Source organism: Magnolia sinica, chromosome 4, assembly GCF_029962835.1.
Source record: "Magnolia sinica isolate HGM2019 chromosome 4, MsV1, whole genome shotgun sequence".
NCBI lineage: Eukaryota > Viridiplantae > Streptophyta > Magnoliopsida > Magnoliales > Magnoliaceae > Magnolia > Magnolia sinica.
This window is the reverse complement of record NC_080576.1, coordinates 29,028,625-29,048,870: the sequence shown is the minus strand read 5'-3', so window position 1 is coordinate 29,048,870 and position 20,246 is coordinate 29,028,625. Positions and strand designations below refer to the sequence as shown.

Sequence of the window (20,246 nt, the reverse complement as noted above, 5' to 3'; positions counted from 1 at the left end):
AGGGAGATCAAAGTACTCAAGAACCACATCATTCAAGTGCATTTACCGTTAAGAAAAAAAATCGAGCTAACAAAAAAAGACCCATTTAATAGATCCGTGAATAGAATAAAACCCCATCAATTAAATATCAAAAGGGGGGAAAAAGAAGAAGAAGATCGATGAGGAGAAGTTTAACGTTTTCTTTACCATTTTCGTGCCATATTCGATGCCTTGCTCGGTGTGGAAGGTGCCGTTCTTGCCGGTGATTCCTTGGCAGATGACTCTCGTGTTCTTGTCAACGAAGACGGCGGGAGGAGGAGCGGTCGCCGCTGCAAAATGGCGAGAATGAGAAGAAAGGTGGGCTTGTGGGCAGAGCTTTGAAGCTATGGAACCCACCAGTCTGCTTGCTTGCCGAGCCATAGGTTGCACCCTTTCTCAGCTCTCTCTCTCTCTCTCTCTCTCTGTGTGTGTGTGCTTGCTTTGATGCTTTTGAACTCTTTTCTTCGGCTCTGGGAATGGCGAGAGAGAGAGAGAGAGAGAGCGCCCCGGGGGGGGTGGTTGGGTTTGAATTGAAATAAAATGGCGAGAAAGGAAAGAAAATGGACTTGACGTATTCAGAAGGGCTGCTTTCAAAAAGTCGTTCCTTCTCTCGTGGAGATGCCACTTCGAAGGTGCACTTGGCTCTCACGTGGAATCTAAGAACACGTGTGAAAGATCCGTCGGCTCGGTCAATCCTCATGGAGTAGTCTGAAAGCTTAAAAATGAGTGAAAAGATCGTCATAAGATTGGTGCACGTGTGGCCCACTGCTCCGCTTGATAAGCAAGCGAAGCTGATTTTGAGCCATCGGATTTACTCGTGTGATTCACCTGATGAGCAGCTCTCTCATGCCCACCCATGATTTGGGCCCTTTAGGTACGGATGTACCTAAACCGAGCTAGCTCGGTTAGCTCTCTTGTCTCGGCTCGACTCGGCTCGGAAAAGCTTATTCAACTCAGTTCGAAGCTGAGTCAGCCGGGCTGGTTTTTTGAGCTCGAAAATGAGCTCGAGCAGCCCCTGCTCGACTCAACTCGGATCGAAACCAGCTCGAAGTGGGACATAAACATCTTTTACAGCACGGACGGATGTAGTGGAGCAGTCACTTCAGAGGTCGCTATAGGTATGCAGGGCCTGATGGTAAATAATTTGAAAGAGAAGGGTGTATTGTTGTTGGTGAAATTACCTAAAACCCCATAAGCTAATAAATAGTGGCAGAGAGATGCTGCAGTGGCCGCACCTGACTTTTGTAAACTCACTGGAGCCGCAATGCATTCTTCTATGCTCTCTCTATCTCTCTCACTGTTGCTTGCTGTGGTAAAAGCATAAAAGGAAAAAATCCTTCTTCTGGCCTCTATTACTCCATTTCAACTCGGATTGAACTAGGTTGGTGACTCGGTTACTTTGCCATTGATGTTGCTCATCAACTGTTTGATAAAATGACTCAACGAAATGTGGCCAGTGGCAAGGAAGGTTTGGCAGGTGGCGAGCAAGGTATGTACATTAAACAAATATATTTTTTTCCTTTTTTTAAAAAAATAAAAAATAAAAAAATTTAAATGTTACTTAGAAAGTGTTTGATAAAACACCTATAAAACCATTGCCTCTGTCTTTAAAACAGTGGTATTTTGAAGTTGCAGTTTAGGTATTTGTGAAAATGCCTCAATGGTGAACTCGGCTCGATCTTGGCTCGAACTCGGCCCGAGCTGCTGATCGAACCGAGCCGAGCTAGCCAATCAGACTCAAGGACTGAGCTAGCCAATCTTCGAGCTGAGGTCAACCACTATTCGAGCTGAGGCCAGCTCGACTCAGTTCAACTCGATGTACACCCCTACCTTTAGGTAGGATGCGGATTGCGTCCTACCCTCGCCCGGACGGTAATCCATCCGGGCAGGGCTCTGTGGGGCCCATCGTGGTGTAAGTATTTTATCCACAGCGTTAATCGTTTTTATATGATTATTTTAATATATGAGCCAAAATTTGAGGTAGTTTCAGGTCTTAAGTGGACCACAAAGTGGGGATTGAACGTCCACCATTAAAAACTTCCTGGGAGTTGGAGAAGTGTCAGATGAAGATGAAATTTGTGTTTGCACTTCATCCAAGTCTGAATGACCTTATTAATGGGTTGGGTGGTAAAAAAACATCATGGTAGCCCTTAGAAAGGCTTCAACAGTGGGTGTCATTATCACCGCGGCTTCCTTTGATGTGGTCCACTGGAGTTGTGTATCTGCTTCATTTTTTGTATAATACCTTAAAATGATTTGAGAAAAGTGATGAATGGTGTGGATAAAATACTTATATTACAGTGGGCGCCACAGAGCTCTGCCCGGACGGATTACCATCTGGGCAGGGGTAGGACGTAAAGCTGGGCATCGGACCGAGTCAGATCAGATTGAGTCCAACTCGACTCGGTCCGAAATCTACATGGCCTGACCCGAACTCGATCCGATCTGAGACTGAGTCCGGGTCATCTGACTCAAACCAATCCGAACCACTGCTAACCTGAACCAAGCCGAGTCCAATTCAATTAGGAAAACCGAGTCGGATTAGATTAGGCAAGGTTCGGATCGGTCCATTTTTTATTTTTTTTAAAAAAAAATTTAAGATAATCGTTGAAAAAGATAATAATAAAGGTTGATGAAGCCGGCTTTACAAAATGGTTACATTGAGACTGAGATTTCAAGAGAACGAGAGCTTTGATTGGACCCGTCAGATATGCATACAATCATGGATGTAAACCAACATTGCAATCAGATCACTCTTTGATCGAACTAACAGTTCAAGGTTTGCAGATGTCTTCTTACTTATTTCTTTTCCTGGTTCATAGAATCAGATTAAATAGGCAACTGAGGGTTTCCAGGCAAAGGTCTGGAGATGTATGTTTGAACGGTGGCCAGGGGATGAATGGCTATCCATTTTGAGCAATGAGATTCAATCTGAGCCTTCCGTTTGGTCCATTATAGATTGAGATCTTGCAAACAAAAATCACCATTAATAGCTTTTTAATGCTATAATCTTAATAGGATTGCATATAAAAAATTTACAAAAATGTCGTCAAATTAGCATTTTGTTAATAAAAGTGTATGATATACAATTTTGCTCTAATGTGGCCCACCTAAGAAATGATTGTGATTTAGATTTCAATGCATTTCAAATACAAGATTCCAAATAATAAACCACACTCATTGTAGGATCAAGCTAATATAAACATTAGCTATACTATACCCACTAAAAAACCTATAAATTTATGTGGTAAGCCACTTACAATTTAATTAGCCTTGGCTGTTTCCATATGAAAATTGGACTTCTTTCTCACTATTTTACTTTTTACCATCCATTTGATTGCTGTCAATTGGATGGCCAGGATTTCAAGATCAGCCTGATTTTAGAGATATTCTCCATCCACAATGTGCCTCACAATTGAGATTAAAGCAGGCTAAATAGTTTAAATGGGACACACTTCCACTGCTTCTTCTAATGTTGTTGTCAATAGTTGACTTCTCATTTCTACGGAAGCACACCATGAAGAAAAGACTGTCTGACACTTTGTGCATGCCATTCACCCAAATGAAAATCATTATTTAAACCATACATACAAAAGACCAAACAAAAATAAAATCACAAGGATATTATTGTGAACGATATAAAATTAATTTCGAAACTGTGTTCACGGAGTGTGGCTTAACAGTTTTTTCTTTTATCATGCTGATATTTATATGTTCTCTCATGGCGGTGATTTAGACCTAACCATCGAGTTTGAAGAAAGAAACAACATGTGTTGGCCCACACATAAAGCTACTATTAGTAACAACATGTCATGGCCACACATAAAGCTACTATTAGTAACACAATGTGGTGGCCCACACATAAACCTATGATTCGTATCCCACGCTCGCCCAAGACTTAAAAATACAGTCAGCCTCATTCACCTGCATTTGGCGAGGTGGGTAAAACAGGTGTCCGTACACCTCTTAGGGGTGGTGACTGCAACATGAAGAGCCATGGGTGCCCGCGGTCATGTCGATGCAAAATTCACCATTTCCATGATCAGTTTCATCAACTCATGTTAGATGAGAACCCAAAGGTGAACTAGATTAAATACCCAAAGTGGCCCACGCCAAAACAATGGAGAAAGGAACATCTGCATTGAAATTCTTCCTGGGACTTAAAATGATACGTTCATATGCCATTCAAACTCAAAAATCTGGCCATTCCAAAACTAAGTGGACCTGCTGTCAATTGGACCACCAGCGGGCAACGGCCCATGGCTGGCTGACGAGCCATGACTGCATAATGGTCCACCGTCTACCATAGCGAGCCTTTGGCCTATTGCACGCCTAAAATAATAAAAATAAAAAATAAAAAAATAAACTGATCGAGTGGCCGAGTGGGTCCTACCCGATGAATGGAGAGACTCAAGCGGCCGGATCGGGATCGGGAGTGGCCTGATGAGCATGACGGGTTGCGGAGTAGAGTCTGGAATTGTAACGCTACGTGTTTTCAAAACCCGATTATATGACTCGTTCTCCAAAGACTCAAGTGTTAACCGTTAAAGATAGTCAAATTCAGAGAGAGAGAGAGAGAGAGAGAGAGAGAGAGAGAGAGAGAGATATATATATATATATATATATATATATATATATATATATATTTCAGAATAAGAAGTTTAGTGACAATTGGACAAATCAAACATAAAGGAAGATTTTATTTACATTTAAAATGTACAAGAAGCTACCCGTAATGACTTATACAAACCAATGTCTCCACAATAACAATTACAAGAATTATATAATTTACACAAGAGAAATAATAAAATGTATATAAATTTGAGCCGCAAGATCGCGCAGCTCTTCTTGGCAAATACAATCATGCATCCCTAACACTTGTACTTTGCTCCTCATCAAGTCTGAACATGCATATCACCTAAGCCACCTATTCTACTTGTACGGTTATATATTTGATGGATGAGTGGTCAGCTCAGTGTGAATTCCCCTCAAGATTACACATCGTCGCCTTAGCTAAGCATAGTTAAAAACAATAAGACAATCAAAACAATATATGATGCAGTCTTTTTAAATGCATGGATACGTGAATGCACATCAACCTGAGGATGCTCATCCAGTCGAACTTGGGCTCGTCGCCCATGCATAAGACCGATCACTAGCGTAGCATATCTCATACAACATAGTGACTAAGTCATCACATAGTAACCAGTTACTAGCGTAGCATATCTCGTATACCATAGTGACCAAGTCATCATGTAGGTCGATAGTTGATGGTTTGGGAGCTAGCGAAACGATACCCCACTAAACCCAAGGGCACTTGCTACAGCATCCAGAATTAGCTACCCATCATCACCAATATGCTATGAATGCATGATTAGCCAAACCATTATTATTCCAATTACAATCAGCCTGTTCAAGTAACTCAATGGTCACTACGGGGGGCTCGTCACCGAGAGTAGGCCGACAGCTCGGGCATAGTGTCTCATTTCCACCATCTCTGACTCATGAGATTATCCCATCTTAAGATGTTTAATGGATGTCCGTCGACCAGTGGCCAATCAAATTCAATGAATAGGAATTTCCATCGCATGGTGTAGGCCATCCAAGCCACGCAAGACAACTCTCAAAACATGAGACAAATATTAAATCACAGCGGTAAAAGGATGCTCAGAACATTAAATCGAGACGGCAAAGGAGTCAGGTAAGGTTAAATCAGAGAGATTAAACATGTCATTTCTAAGCCACTCAAGTCATATGACCTATGGATGGTAAATCTCACATTAATGTTCCATATCCCATATAATCTCCAAATCGAGGGTCCATTACCACACTCTATCTTGTTACATCCTAAGTATAGGTTCACATACATAAGAGTGCTTGCCCACTAGTAAGTGTAGTGAATAGATATCTATAAGCGACTCATAACAATCCATGAGAAAACATATAGTTATGCATGTCAGACATAAGTTGATTTATAACAATTGCAATAATTCATGATAAGAACCATCAATTGAAATTTAAATGGAAACCATTATGTAAGTAGTTATTGTACGAAATCAAAGTTCGTAACTGCTAACTATAATTCAAGTATAAGTTATGCTTTAAGAATTTATAAAAGATCGTATGCTATGAGATAACGTCTGTAATTCTAATAATGACTATTACTTGAAACTAATTCAGAAATGAAAAGCTTAAGGGGAAAAAATCATCACCTGATGAACCAAATCACCTTCTAGTGTTGCTAAGTGCTCGCGCCCTTAGAACCGAATCCTACCATGAATTATAAATTTTGCACGGTCAGATTGAAGTTTTATACACTATCTATGGTTAGGATCATGACTTATGGTTTAGATTACTTAGATTTTGAATTTTATCCACTAATCTAATTTTAGGCTTCGCCTTACAGTTTGAAATCTAATTCCTATAATTAATTTAGAATAATATAGAAGCGAAGTAATGATAAGTAATAATTATTAGTTAATATTATCAACACTAATCTTATAATAATAATCCACTAATGACAACATAAGAACAACATTAATAGTGATAATGTTAATATCTAATACTAAAAATCGGGTAGTAGAATTAATAATGTCTATTAATAATTCCTAAGAATAACAAAATAAAGATAACTTAATTTTAACAATTCAAATGTACAAAGATGGGAAGTTGGCATACCTAAGTTGACTGGTTCGCAGGACTCAACCCGATCTAGTGGAGAGGCCTGAACTGCCGCAGCATGCTGGACCAACCAACCCTGACTTGGTCCCGACTCAGCTCATTAACTCAATTGAGTCGTGTTGGTGTGGTAAGCGACCACCACACCTAGCCTCTTCTTCCTTCTCTCCTCTCTTCTTCTCTAGCCCATACACAGCCTGAATGTGACCAAGCCCATGTCTAACTTAGGCTATTCTCAGCCCAACGGGTCAACCCCACTTGACTGAGTTCTAAATAAGTTAGTGACTCAACTGAGTCAGCAGGCCAACTCGACAGCAACTTGGCTATCACAAACGTCCCCCTCCTTTCTCCTTCTTATTCTTTCTTACCCTTTCCCCATTTCTTCTTCCCTACTTCCTTTTAAAGTGTAGTGTCCAAACACGGCTAGCAACCTGTTGGACCCACAGTGATGGCCGACACAAGCAGGAAGTGAAAGAGACAGCGACTCAAACGAGCTGAGATGAGTCAACTCGGTATTGAACCGAGCAACCCGCAACTACTCGCTCTCTCTTCCGATTTTCTTCTCCTCCTTCTTATGTTTTTCTTTTCTCTTTCATTTTCTCCTTCTTTTTCCCTCCTTCCAGCTCCTAGTACAAGACCCCCACTCGCTCTGAGTCAGCCTGAGGTCAATTGTGTCGAATCGATGCAACAGGACTGCGAGTGCAGTGGCAACGTCCTCACTCGATCTGCACTGAGTCACTAACCTGTTCCGAGCGGGTGTCTGGGAACGTTTTGAGTCATCCAACTCGGTGAAGTTCGGTCCCAACTGATTAGGGCGAACTCGGAAGTTGGCGGAGATAACGTCTGTTGCAACCCAATTCAGTAGGCTTAACTCAGCTCTTCCGATAGCTTACTACTCTGTCTGAAATGAGGTAACGTTTCCTGCTCCTCTTTTTCTCTTCTCGCTTTCTCTCCCTCTTAGACTCCTAGTCATGCTCCAACTCGACTCGAGTCGACTGTAGGGGTGTACATCGAGTCGATCCGAGTCGAGCTGGCCTCAGCTCGAACTCGGCTTGGCTCGGTCCTCGAGCCTGACTGGCCAGCTCGGCTCAGTTCGGTCAGTAGCTTGGGCCAGCTCGGGCCGAGTTCTAGCCAAGATTGAGCCGAGTTCGCCATTGAGGCATTTCCACAAACACTTGAACTGCAACTTCAAAAACCCACTGTTTTACAAACAGAGGCAATGGCTTTACAGTTGTTTTATCAAACACCTTTTAAGTAACATAAAAACCAAAAAAAAAAAAGGTATTTGTTTAATGTACATACCTTGCTTGCCACCAGCCAAACCTTCATTGCTGTCATCCACATTTCGTTGAGTCATTTTATCAAATAGTTGGTGAGCAACATTAATGGCAAAGTAGCTGAGTCACCAAACTGGTTCGATTCGAGCTGGATTTGATCTGAGTCGAGTTGAGTTGGGGCTTGCTCGAACTCGGCTTGAACTCATTTTCGAGCTCAAAAAATTAGCTCGACTCGGCTCGAACTCAGCTTCGAACCGAGTCAAATCGAGCGAGCTAACCGAGCTAGCTCGGTTCGTGTACACCCCTAGTCAGCTGGATAGACTCGTTGTAGTAAGGCAGCGAGTGCAACCAATGGTCGATCTTCTTTCTATTCCTCACCCGCTCTTTCTTTTCCTCCCTCAGGATTTTTCGATGGGAATCCCGAGGAAAATGTGACCCTTTTATAGGCCTAAGGCGTGCTCACGACCACCCTTAGCTGTCATAGCAAACTACCAGGATTTGCAGTTACTTCGCTCACTCTTTTCTCCACTTCCCACTTTGCATGGGAGTAATCCGTCTATGGGATGTATCTCCCGTTAACATGGCCAACCGAACGGACATTATAGATCAGGAAGTGGGGCCCATCTCATCTTGGCAGGTTTTCTGCTTTAATGGAGAAGATGATGTCGCCACCAATGGTAATTTCTAATTGACGACTTATCAGGATGATCTGGACCATTTGGATGCGTCGGATGGGACCCTTGATCAGCGTGGGGTCCACTTTCCGTATCCCATTTCACCCGAGTGCAGTGACTCGCGAGATATCACGTCGCAGCTTTCTTCTCGCGAGATGGAAAGTCCTTTCAGAAACCTTGCTACCCTAACAGCTAATACCATCGTTGCCCTACATCCAACACACCGAATTGGTCTTTCGACACAACCGAGAGTCCGGATCGCGCCAGCTTTACACGACCCAAAGAGGAAAAACTCCCAGCATGCTTTTCGTCTAGCAGTCGGTTGTCCCTCCTTTTTCGGCACCAATCGAGGGGTGGGGATGATCGCTGAAGGGATGGCTGAGATGGAGAAGGGAGCGAGCACGTGGATCACAACAGTTGGCAGCAAGTACATTTTCAAAAATACGGCTGCACACAACCTTGCTTGGGCCCACGCTTATGCGCATGCACATGTACATGAACTAGCACGAGTGACATGGTTTCGGTCAGACCCACATTGCACACGTGATGAACAGTTTAGATCCTCTCAAGGTGGCCCACCTTGATCACAATGATATGGTTTTGGAATGGCAGGAAACACATCACGCTTGCATCTTTACATCCGTCCCTATGAAATCCTACGCACGCATGGAGTTGCAAGGATGACATGGTTCTGATTGGTTTTGGCGCCCCGACACGATGGACGGCTTAGATCATGCACGTGGGCACGACGATGGGCCACCGAGCGTAGAAAAAACGCATGTCCGTTTGAAACGGATGTTAGCGGGAAAAGGAAGAAGGAATGTTTCCTTCTTTGGAAATCATCGGGTCAAACTCAGTTTGACCCGATTTCACTTACAGTGCATAGCCGGTGCATGCCCCTCGGTGCACTCACAACACTAGAAGTGGGGTCCACATTAATGCTGGACAAAATGTACCCCATCCATTTTCTTTGGAGGTCCCCATCAAGCCCTTTGGCCAAGAATCAGGTAGATCCAAAGCTCAAGTGGGCTGTTCTCCTCTGTTTTTAGCTCTCGGCCGTGGAATTCATTGATCTGATGGCCAGATCGCACTGTTCTTGAACACCAACGGTCAGAAAGGTCCTAGGGACTATTCAAGTGGGTTTCTAACGGTGCATCTTGCTACTAGGAGATGGGTTGAGGATGATTGCCTATTTGGGGTTGTGGGTTTGAGTGTTGTAGGCTTGATAGCGGTGTGGATTTGATGTTGGTGATCCAAGGACCGAGGTTGTTAATGAATGGTTCGGTCTGTTTTAATGATTCTTCCAGGCATTGATGGATGGCTAGACAATTCGTTAGACAGCTGAAGGCTATTCCTACTGCCTTAATTTGGACTAGAACCACTACTTAGGTTCATGATTACGCTATGTAGTATGGTTCGGGAGCTGGTATATCATTAGGTTGTTTGGAACATGATAAATCAGTGGGTCAGCTAGCTAGTGCTTCGAAAACTGAGACCAATGATCGAATCAGATCTACTTCATACACTAGTGGCCTTGGAGACTGCTCGTGTGGAAGTCAATGGTGATCTCAACGATTCGAACCCTTGAGACCCATCTAAGTGGACTTTAGTGCCAGTGGGCTGATCAAGACGTTCCTTGATCCACAATGAATGATTGGATGGTCGATCTTGCGGTTGAACAGGTGTATAATCTAAACCTATGATTGATCTTATAATCGTATGGTTGGATTATTAATGATCATGGTATAAGTTGAACAATTAGTAGATCGTGTGGTCTAAAGCCTACGATAACTAACGTGAAATTCAATTATCTAGCAAAGTTATTAAAGTCCTAAATCAGGTTTCTCTGATGACTCGATAATCTATCTTGAAGATAGACAGCTTGATTGATGTTTATACTAGATTAGGCTTCCATTATAACACCTGAGTACTAAAAAGTACGAGGTGTTACAGAAGTGGCCGCCTGGCCGGATTAGGATTGGGATCGGGAGTGAGTGGCCTTAAGAGTGTTCGGGTAGAGAGGCTAAGAGGGTTTGGGGATTTAGGGTTCGACACAGCGGGCGTTCGGGTGCAGGTAAAGAGGGTAGGGTAAAAAGTAAAATAGTTTATATATATATATATATATAGACTTATTTAAATCTGGTCCGGATCGGATCCAATCGGATCGGATTTCGGATCAGATTAGTCCGGATTGATATTAATCCGAACTCGATTCAATGAACGATCGGATCTACTTGATCCTACTCGAATCGCACTGATTTAGGCCTTCGGTTCTATTCGGATTGGGTCAGATCCACCGGATCAGGTTAGCAATGCCCATCTCTAATAGGACGTAATCTGCGTCCCTTTAGGTAAACGGATTGTATTTGAAGGACACTGATTTCCTGCAAAGACTTTTGTAGGAAGTTCCAGAATTGGGATGCAAGGTGGGGTCCACTGTGATATTTATGAGAAGTCTAATCCGTCTATCCACTTTTCGAGCTCATTTTAGGACGTGTAACCAAAAATGAGGAGGATCCAAGCTTCAAGTGGGTCATACCAGATGAAACAATGGGGAAAGGAATGCTTACCGTTGAAACCTTCCTAAACTCCACCGTGATGTTTATATTCCATCCAAACCGTTTACAAGGTCATTTTCACTGTGATGAAGTGAAAATACCAAAAATTAGACTGATACAAAACCTTCTGGCCATATAAATATTTCAACAGTGGTCACTAAATCCCCACTGTTTCCTCTCGTGTGGCCCATTCAAGTTTTGAATGTACCTTATTTTTAGTCGCATGTCCTAAAATGAACTCTAAAAATGGATAGATGGAGTGGCTTTCTAACAAACATTGCAGTGGCCCCACCCAGATGGCCAGATTCCTTGGCAGGAACTTACTACGAAAGCCTTTAGCAGGAATCCACGTGAACCGGACTTGCCATACCATTCAAATGCGGACGCGGATTCCCGGCAGGAACTTCCTGCGTGCTGAAAACATAGGTTGATCAAACATGATGTTTGTGAGAAATCCATCCCGTTCATTCGTTTTGTGAGATTATTTTAGGACTTAGTTCAAAAGTGAGCAGGATTAAAGACTTGAGTGGGCCGCACTAAAGGAAAAGGTGGGTAGGGAAATTCCTACCATTGAAACCTCTTGGGGTGTACAGTGATGTTTACATGTCATCCACACCGTTGATAACGTCATTCCTACTACGATGAACTGAGAACATAAATATTAGCCTTATTCAAAACTTGTGTCCCGTGAATATTTTAACTATAGAAGTTCAATCCTCACATTTTCCGCCTACTTGAGTATCAGTTCCTGTTCATTTTTGTCTCAAATTCTTCAAATGATCTCACAGAATGAAAAGACGGAGTGAATTTCTCACGGGGTCCAACCTAGGTTTCCAGCGCTGGAACTTCATGCATAGCCTTTCGCTGGAAATCCGCGTCCGGTTTCAGTTAAAAACTTGGAACTTCATGCTACTCCCCTACCACCAGCCAATGGCCGATGGCTAGTGCTCTGTGGGCCCCATTATAATGTATGTGTTTCATCCATTCCGTTCATCCATTTTTCTAGATCATTTTACAGTATGAGACCAAAAATGAGTTATATCCCAATCTCAACTGGACCACATTACAAGAAACAGTGTTGAATGAACAGAGACCATTAAAACCTTTTTGGGGGCCATAAAAGTTTTGGATTAAGTTGATCTATGTTTTTTCCCTTCATCTGGGTCTGTATGACCTAATCAACAAATTGGATGTCAAATAAACAGTACATTGGGCCTTAGGCGGATTTTAATGGTGGATATCCAATCACTATTGTTTTCCTGTGGTGTGGTCCACTTGAAATTTATATCCCTCTTATTTTTGGGATCAAGGTCTAAAATGATAAGTAAAAACAGATGAACATAATGGATGAAACATAAACATCATGGTGGGGCCCATAGAGCATCGACCACCAGCCACGGGCTAGTGGCAGGGGAAGTGGCCAATCCGTTTCCTAAAAACTTGGAGGCCGAGCAATGACGAGAAACATGAAATAAATAGCTTGGATATACCAACGGGGGGTTCATTAATTTCATGTGGAGCAGGGAAGTTTCCATATATAGTCAGTTATCTGTAGGGAAGCGCGGAAGGTGAGCCCTCAAGATCTGACGGTCTACACAATGTTTGGAACCTTTACAAAGCAGAAGATTGACGCTCCAACGGCCCGTCTATCTACTACTGGAACAGATGAAACTATTCACACATCTGATCCTACGGTATATAGTAGCCCCAGATTGCGATCTATGGATCAGATCGTCCCAAGGACAAGCTAAAATGGACAGACTATAGCGCATACAATATCTCTCTGTATACTCTCGGTTTATCGTATGACTCAATTGCCTTACACGAAAGAAGCGCATTCCTTTTCATAACAGAGGAAGGAGAGTTTGGGTGGGATTGAATAAGGCCAAATAATCCGATCAAATGCTTATCTTCAATTAAAAATCAAATTCATATTTGAATTTAAAATTTAATTCAAAGGAAGAGACCGGAGAAAACATGGGACGTACCCACTAGTGATTGCTCACAAGTGGGCCCCACTAGCCTACGTCCAACATCATCAACAGAGAACTGGGCTGAAAAGAGAATATCATACACACAAAAATCATAAAATCTCGGGGTTTTTTATATTTTTTCTCTGACCTTTCATTAGATTTCTATTATTTTCCAAAACGGCCACCGTTGATATCTTATTAGATCTGACAGAAGTTTAGAAAAAGTGTCATATTTGAGTTACTCTTTATCCACGTGAAAGTCACCTTATAAACTGGCTAGATGACGTAAAACATCACAGTCGGCCATAAAAAGGTTTCAATAACAGAAATTCTATCTCAACTGTTATATCACAACTGTCACTTCTTTTTCTTTTTCCGTCATGCCCTAATGTTAATTAGTGAGAATGATGGATCGAATAGACATTATAAATTTATGATAGGCCCAACAACATTATTATTATTATTATTTTACACAAGTTCCCCTCACATTGTAGGTGTTCACACTTTACATATCATGATCAAATTAAATGATTCGAAAGAAGTCACATGCTAATCATGCCACATGTGGTGCGGATGAGATTTAAATAGGAGCTACATACATGGGCATGTAGAAACATTAAAATCCTACAATTATTTGTATTTCATATAATTTCTCTCAAATAAGCATTAAATGCATACATCAAACAACGCCCATGCATTTGAGGGCGTGTTTGATTTTCCAATTCCCAGGGAAATGCTCCGTGAATGGTAATAAATATTTCCCTCCTTAATTGCCGCACTCTTCCCCATAATTGATTTGACGGCTTACTTTTTAGGTGTAAAAATGGCAAATATTGTTAAATATTTAGGGGTCCCATCATGATGCATATCATATATCTACACCGTTCATCCATTATATCAGATGAATTTATGATATAAGCTAAAAAAGGAGGCATATCCGAAGCTCAAGTGGACCACACAATAGAAAAATGTGAATTAAATACTTACTGTTAAAAACATCATGGGGCCATTATTTCTTTTGGTATGGGCTAGTTAAGTGTTGGATCTAACTCATTTTTCTTCTCATATCTCAAAATGTTGTGATAAAATGGATGGACGAAATAAATATATCATATACATCAAGATGGAGTGCTAAAATGGCCACTACTATTTTTGAACCGGTTTCAAAGAAATGAAATTCCCATGAATATTTGAACAGGTGAAACGGTAATAATCACCCATTTCCAGGGTATTTACCGTTTCCAGGTGAAACGATAAAGATCAAACAGGTCCTGAAAGTGAAGAAGAATGCCCAGTTCAAATTTCATGATAATTTGAAGCCAAAGTTGGGTGGGCCCACCATGATATGTGTTATATCCACTCCATTCATTCATTAGTATATATCATTTTAGGTCATAGGCCTAAAAATGAGCCAGTTTAAAAAATCAAATGGACCACACCACATAAAATACTAGAGATTGAAGATGAATCATTTAAATGTTCTTCCCATAGTGTAGTCCACTTGAGCCTTCCATCTGTCTCATTTTTGGAGGCATGCCCTAGAATGATTTAGCCAAATGAATGGACGGCGTGGATAAAACATATACAACATGATGGGACCCATAGAGCGTATCTCATTTTTTCATACCTAAAACTCATTGTTGTCAATCTCATACAATGATACAACATCCTTTACATCACAAATTCTTCTGGTTTTAATGCTTAAATAGTGTAAAATACACTTTAATTCTCCTGAAATACATCAAACCAAACAGGCTCTAAATACTAGATCTCATTAAAATAAATTTATTTGTAAGCATTAAGTGCTAGAGTCTCACCAAAAACAATATCTGCATATATAATATAAGACTCCATTGAACCTTTATATACATGGCTGGAATAATAAAAGATAGTGAACTATGCTTATGCGGATAATGACACAATCAATCCCTTTACAATGCAACACTGTGTATCCTTAATTTAATTTCTTAGCTTAAATATTCTACTTCAAGTCCAGAACCTTCTAGTTTAAATCCGCTTATGCCCAACGTCATTGTTGGAGTATGTCTTATGAGTATGTTAAATATTCACAACCACTTTCATCGGATCCCCGATCACCGAGTCCTTAGTAGATTACTAGTCACATTCTACTGACTTCACATCACGACCGTCTAATATTTTCTATGATCGCTTTTCTAATATAACCAATCGTTGGTGTTTATTTTATTTTTTGCTTAGTTTATTTTTCTTTTCCATTGATTGTACCACTCTTACATACACACACACACACACACATATAAAGAATCAACGATCAATTTTATTTTTATCGCGGTCATCCATTATTAATTCACTAAGAAACCTAAGAAGCTGTCACATTAACCCTCCCTTCTTAAATTGCCTAATCACTGTTTTGATCATTTGTGGTTGAATAGTTAGATCAACTTTCATATGTTTAATCATAATCTAATTAGCTTGGCACCCGAGGTCACAAGCATTCAATTGATTTGAGTTGAGCACATCTCTAGCACGCCTAACACCATTTCTAATTACAAATGTTTGACCGAATTCAGATCGCTCGTAACACGTATGGCCATATGACCAGATTGAACATCAGGAATTGCTTAAATCAAAACTTCCATTTATAAGTAAATCTGGAATGCCACTAATTTATATTGAAAATCTACTTTAATGTCATGTTTAATCTCAAAGACCATGAATCTCATAAAACTGATTGCATGAGAAAAAAATGTCCTTGTTCCTTGCATGTGGTAGAGATGGCACATGGACAGTGGATTTTTGCTTGGGCATAGATATGCATATTCCTCCATATGATCCATCTTTTGTCTCTAATGTATTCCATCGGTGCTGGGGCTTTTGGTGAATTAGTTAGGTTCTTAATAATTGGTAGTAGAAGCCTGAGTAACCAAGTGCAGCCAAAGTACAGCCGCAAAGTGGAAAGGGCTACTTGGATAACCAGAGCACACACACCTTGCCTTGAAAAGGGCTACCTGAAAAAAAGGCCAAAGTGAGTGGCACCACAAAGTGGGCTGTCCTAGATGTTGGGTGCACAGCATGGTGGAACCTTATGATTCCAATGATTTAAAGAGCCTAACTTGACGCAGTCTATCAGTTCTAAAGCTTTTGGCATATTGGCTAAGTTAATAACAAAATCAAAGGAAATTTGAATAAGGCGGCAATTTCCTTGAACTGAATCAAATGAGCAGACGAGCGTGATTTTCAGGTCAGAAATCTCAACTCCTTCAGGGTGAGCCCACTGATCATTTTTGGATTATTTGTGTTAATATTCCACAAGACAAACCCCAATCGGCCATCCATTGCTCTTGTAAGTTTGGCCTACCTGATAGTTGAACAACTTGAGCTTTTGGTTAAATGATCTGCACGAATGGTCCTATAATCCTATTTGATACAGGGCTCAGAAAATTGATGCAAATGAGAAGAGTGGAGAAAAGCAACTCATCCATCCTCTCCTATATCATACAAATGATTATCTGGTTGCGTTTGGCAAGCACCCTCCAATTTCATTTGTTTTCCCAAATCATTCAACATGGAATATATCCCTAGTGATTGAGGGTGTGCTCTATCATGAGCTATGAATCTATGAAGGGTCCCATCCACCTCTAGAGAGCTAAATCCTGGCACCTTCTTGACTCCCCTCTTCTCCATAGCTTCCCTCATCGTCTTGGCGTCGTCCCACCGGCAGGCGGCCGCATACACATTTGATAATCCAATGTACCGACCGTCATGATCGGGCTCCAATTCGATTAGTTTCTTGCCAATGACTTCACCGAGATCTGCCCTCCCATGCGTTCTACACCCACTTAGTAGAGCACCTAGCATCGAAGCAGTCGGTTCAACCGGCATTGTGTTTACAAACTCATACGCCGCATCTAAGCAGCCCGCACGGCCAAGGGTGTCGATCATACAAGCATAATGCTCTGTTTTAGGTGTCATGCCATTCGCATCTAGAGATTTGAAGAAGCGCCATGCATCCTCTACTAGTCCACCATGGGCACAAGCACATAGCAAGCCTAGATAAGTGATCTCATCTGGGGCAATGCCCGTGGACTGCATCTCATCGAACAAATCGAGAGCTTCTTTGCTCAACCCATTTGTTGCGAGACCACCTATCATAGCATTCCAAATCAGCACATCTGTTTGGGCAAGTGGGACTGCGTGGAACACTCGCCAAGCCTCCTTGATCGATCCGCACTTGGCATACATGTCCACTAGGGATGTGGACAACACCAAAGTCAGTTTCAAGCTATTGTCTTTGATGTAATCATGGATCCTCCTTCCTTGCTCGAGTGCACCCAGGTGGGCGCAAGCACACAACACGCTCACCATGGTCACCTCATTCGCCCTGGCCCCCACAGCTTGCATCCTCTCAAAAGTTGCCAAAGCCTCCCTGTGGTCCCCACCCTTAACATACCCTGCAATCAAAGCGCTCCAAGATACTACATCCCTCTCAGGCATCAATTCAAACAGTCTGCGCGCAGCTATCAGGTCGCCGCACTTCGCATGCCCATCGACTATGGCATTCCACGAAACCAAGCTCGGTCGAGAAATTTCATCAAACACTTTCTGCGCGGCTTTAATATCGCTGCAAGAGGAATACATGTGAACCAAAGAATTCTGAATAAAGATGTCGATTTCAATCCCACTCTTAGCAATGTGGCAATGCACAGCCGATCCAAGACGCGATGATGTCAAACGTGCGCAAGATTTCGCCAGAAACGGAAATGTCAGGTAGTCTGGAGAAATCCCGACACGCAGCATGTGGGTGAAAATCGAGATCGCAAGATTGGGATTCTTGCTTATTGAGTGGCCTCTAATGATGGTATTCCAAATGAAGATGTTTGGGTTCTGGAGCTGATTAAAAACTCTACCAGAATAGTCAATGTCGCCTGATTCTGAGATGGCGGAGAAGGATAGGATTTTTGAGGCCAAGTAGTTTTCGTCAGAGAGGCCGGAGACGACGATTTGGGCGTGGATTCGTTTCAATTCTCGCATTGACTTGCATCGATCGAGGAGGCAGATTAAAGAGTGACGTCGATGGGGATTTCTAATTATCATTTAGCAATGGTAGGAAGAGAAGGAGAGCTTCACATGGCTTTTGAAAATTTTACCCGCATCACCAACGGCCAATCACTGCACTTTTATACCATTGGCAAGCGAGCGACACTCTACGTGATAAAATTGTCGTGATCAAAACCGTTATTGTGGTCGACCATCGGATAGACCATACCCCATAAATCAAGGAGAATCACCATCCTGTAAACGGACGCGGGCTGCCTATTGACGCTGTCAGTAGCCAGTAGCTACTGGACAGGGCTCCGTAGGCGCACCATAATGTATGTATTTTATCCACTCCATCCATCAAAATTTCCAAATAATTTCATAGAATGAGCTCAAAAATGAGGTAGATCCAATTTCAGTGTCACCTAACCGACAGGTTGGATGGCAAATAAACATTACAGTTGGTCCTATGAAGTTTTTAATGGTGCACATTAAATCACAACTCAAGATTTGGATCTGTCTCAGTTTTAGGCTGTAGCCTAAAATGATATGAAAAATAAAAAACAAAAAGTAGATAAACAGCGTAGATAAAACACATACATCATGGGATGGCCCATAGATCATTATCCAATAGCTGCCTCTGCCTCCGTCTCTTCAAGAGGAATAGTTGAAGCAGCTGTCCGCATTAAACTTGCAACTGGATGGTCAATAGTCTAACTACTAGTTGTTTTTTATTTAAATTCAATGTACCACTGAAATTTCCTCTTAATGCAGCTAGTCAAGGTCTACTTATGTGACAGAGAGCCTGAATCGAAAGTACATGTGTATGATTGTGTGGGCATGCCAGAGCCGGTTCAACTTAAGGATATTAACTGAATTGATGAGTACTCTTGTGAGGCAATTGATTGACAGATCGGAGATTGAATCTGGCTCTAGATAAGGCTGTTAATGGGCTGAGTTAGCTTGATGGACGTTTTGGCTTGGCCCACCTTGGGTTGGACTTGGGCTAGAGTTTCATGCCTGAGGCTTAGTTTCAGGCTTGAACCTATAGTCCACTTTATCAAATGGGCGGGACTTCGACTTGGGTTTTTCATAACTTTTAAATTTTCAATGATATTCCCCCCTCCCCAAGTGGGGTGCCCACTGTCAGTTCACACTTAGCCACCTTTAGTAGGGAATCGATACGAAGACCTCAGAGTTGAAATGAGGTATCTTTCACTCAGTCTACCACTTGAGCTCTCCCTTTTCAGGTTTTAAGAATTCGGTTTCTCTCCCGCTATCCCTTTTCAGGAATCAGCTCGGGCTTGAGCCAATCTGAGACTGGGTTTGGTATAAAATTTCAGGCTCAGGCTCGCGTTGAACTATTTTGGCTCGTATCAGGCTCGAGTCAAATTTGGGCTTATTAGGAAAAATGCAGGCTAGGCTTGGACAGACCTTGGCCAAATCCTAACCTGGCTCATTGACAACCCTTGACCCAGAGTCCTTGAGACCAATGACTAATTGATTTAATGCATGTCGTACTCAAGCGATTTGAACAATGGAATGTGTTCGCCCATCACAAATGAGTTCTTTTTGCCTTGAACTAATGATTATAGAATCGGCCGGTTTAAGAACTTTCTATTTCACCAACACTTTAATGTGGTAGTCCTCAATCAGAGTAGAAGATTTGCACATAACAAGATTAGCATAAATATAATTGATCTTTATTAATGTATTAGCCATGTTACAACAGTCGTGCTTTACACTCTTATTGAAGCAAAAAGTAAGATAAATGCTTGATGTGCCTATCAGAACAGACGATCGAGGCAAATTGTCAGCATGATATGATCGGGATATGAATAATTGAATTGGAACTAAGATGGACATTGGGATCAAACAACTTAAGATTGCAGATATTTAATATACTCTTAAGATAAACGTACTACAACGAGAGCCACTGGGCAATAGTAAACTATACTAGGAAAAGTAAAATAGGCATTAATGTAAAGTATACATGTAGATAGATGTGTTTGGCGTGGGTCCTCGAGCTCTTCTTCAGGTATTCCTTTTATA

General features: G+C 41.7%; 2 protein-coding genes across 2 annotated transcripts in view; both read right to left on the bottom strand.

Annotated features, from left to right (window-relative positions):
• Nucleotides 1-514, bottom strand: part of LOC131242921 (succinate--CoA ligase [ADP-forming] subunit alpha-2, mitochondrial) — a 37,600-nt gene extending 37,086 nt beyond the window's left edge. Inside the window, exon 1 of the mRNA XM_058241900.1 lies at nt 187-514. Coding sequence (XP_058097883.1) covers nt 187-399 — 213 coding nt within the window. The 5' untranslated portion in view covers nt 400-514. The remainder of the gene's footprint in view (nt 1-186) is intronic.
• A 16,052-nt stretch (nt 515-16,566) lies between these two features.
• On the bottom strand, nt 16,567-18,464 carry LOC131242920 (pentatricopeptide repeat-containing protein At5g08305-like). Its single transcript, XM_058241899.1, has one exon. It carries the CDS (start codon nt 18,249-18,251, stop codon nt 16,632-16,634), a length of 1,620 nt encoding a protein of 539 aa, XP_058097882.1. The 5' UTR covers nt 18,252-18,464; the 3' UTR covers nt 16,567-16,631.
• Nucleotides 18,465-20,246: the final 1,782 nt, after the last annotated feature.

Coding starts and splice junctions, on each gene's coding strand:
- LOC131242920 (XM_058241899.1), bottom strand. CDS start 18,251: ATGATAATTAGAAATCCCCATCGACGTCACTCTTTAATCTGCCTCCTC.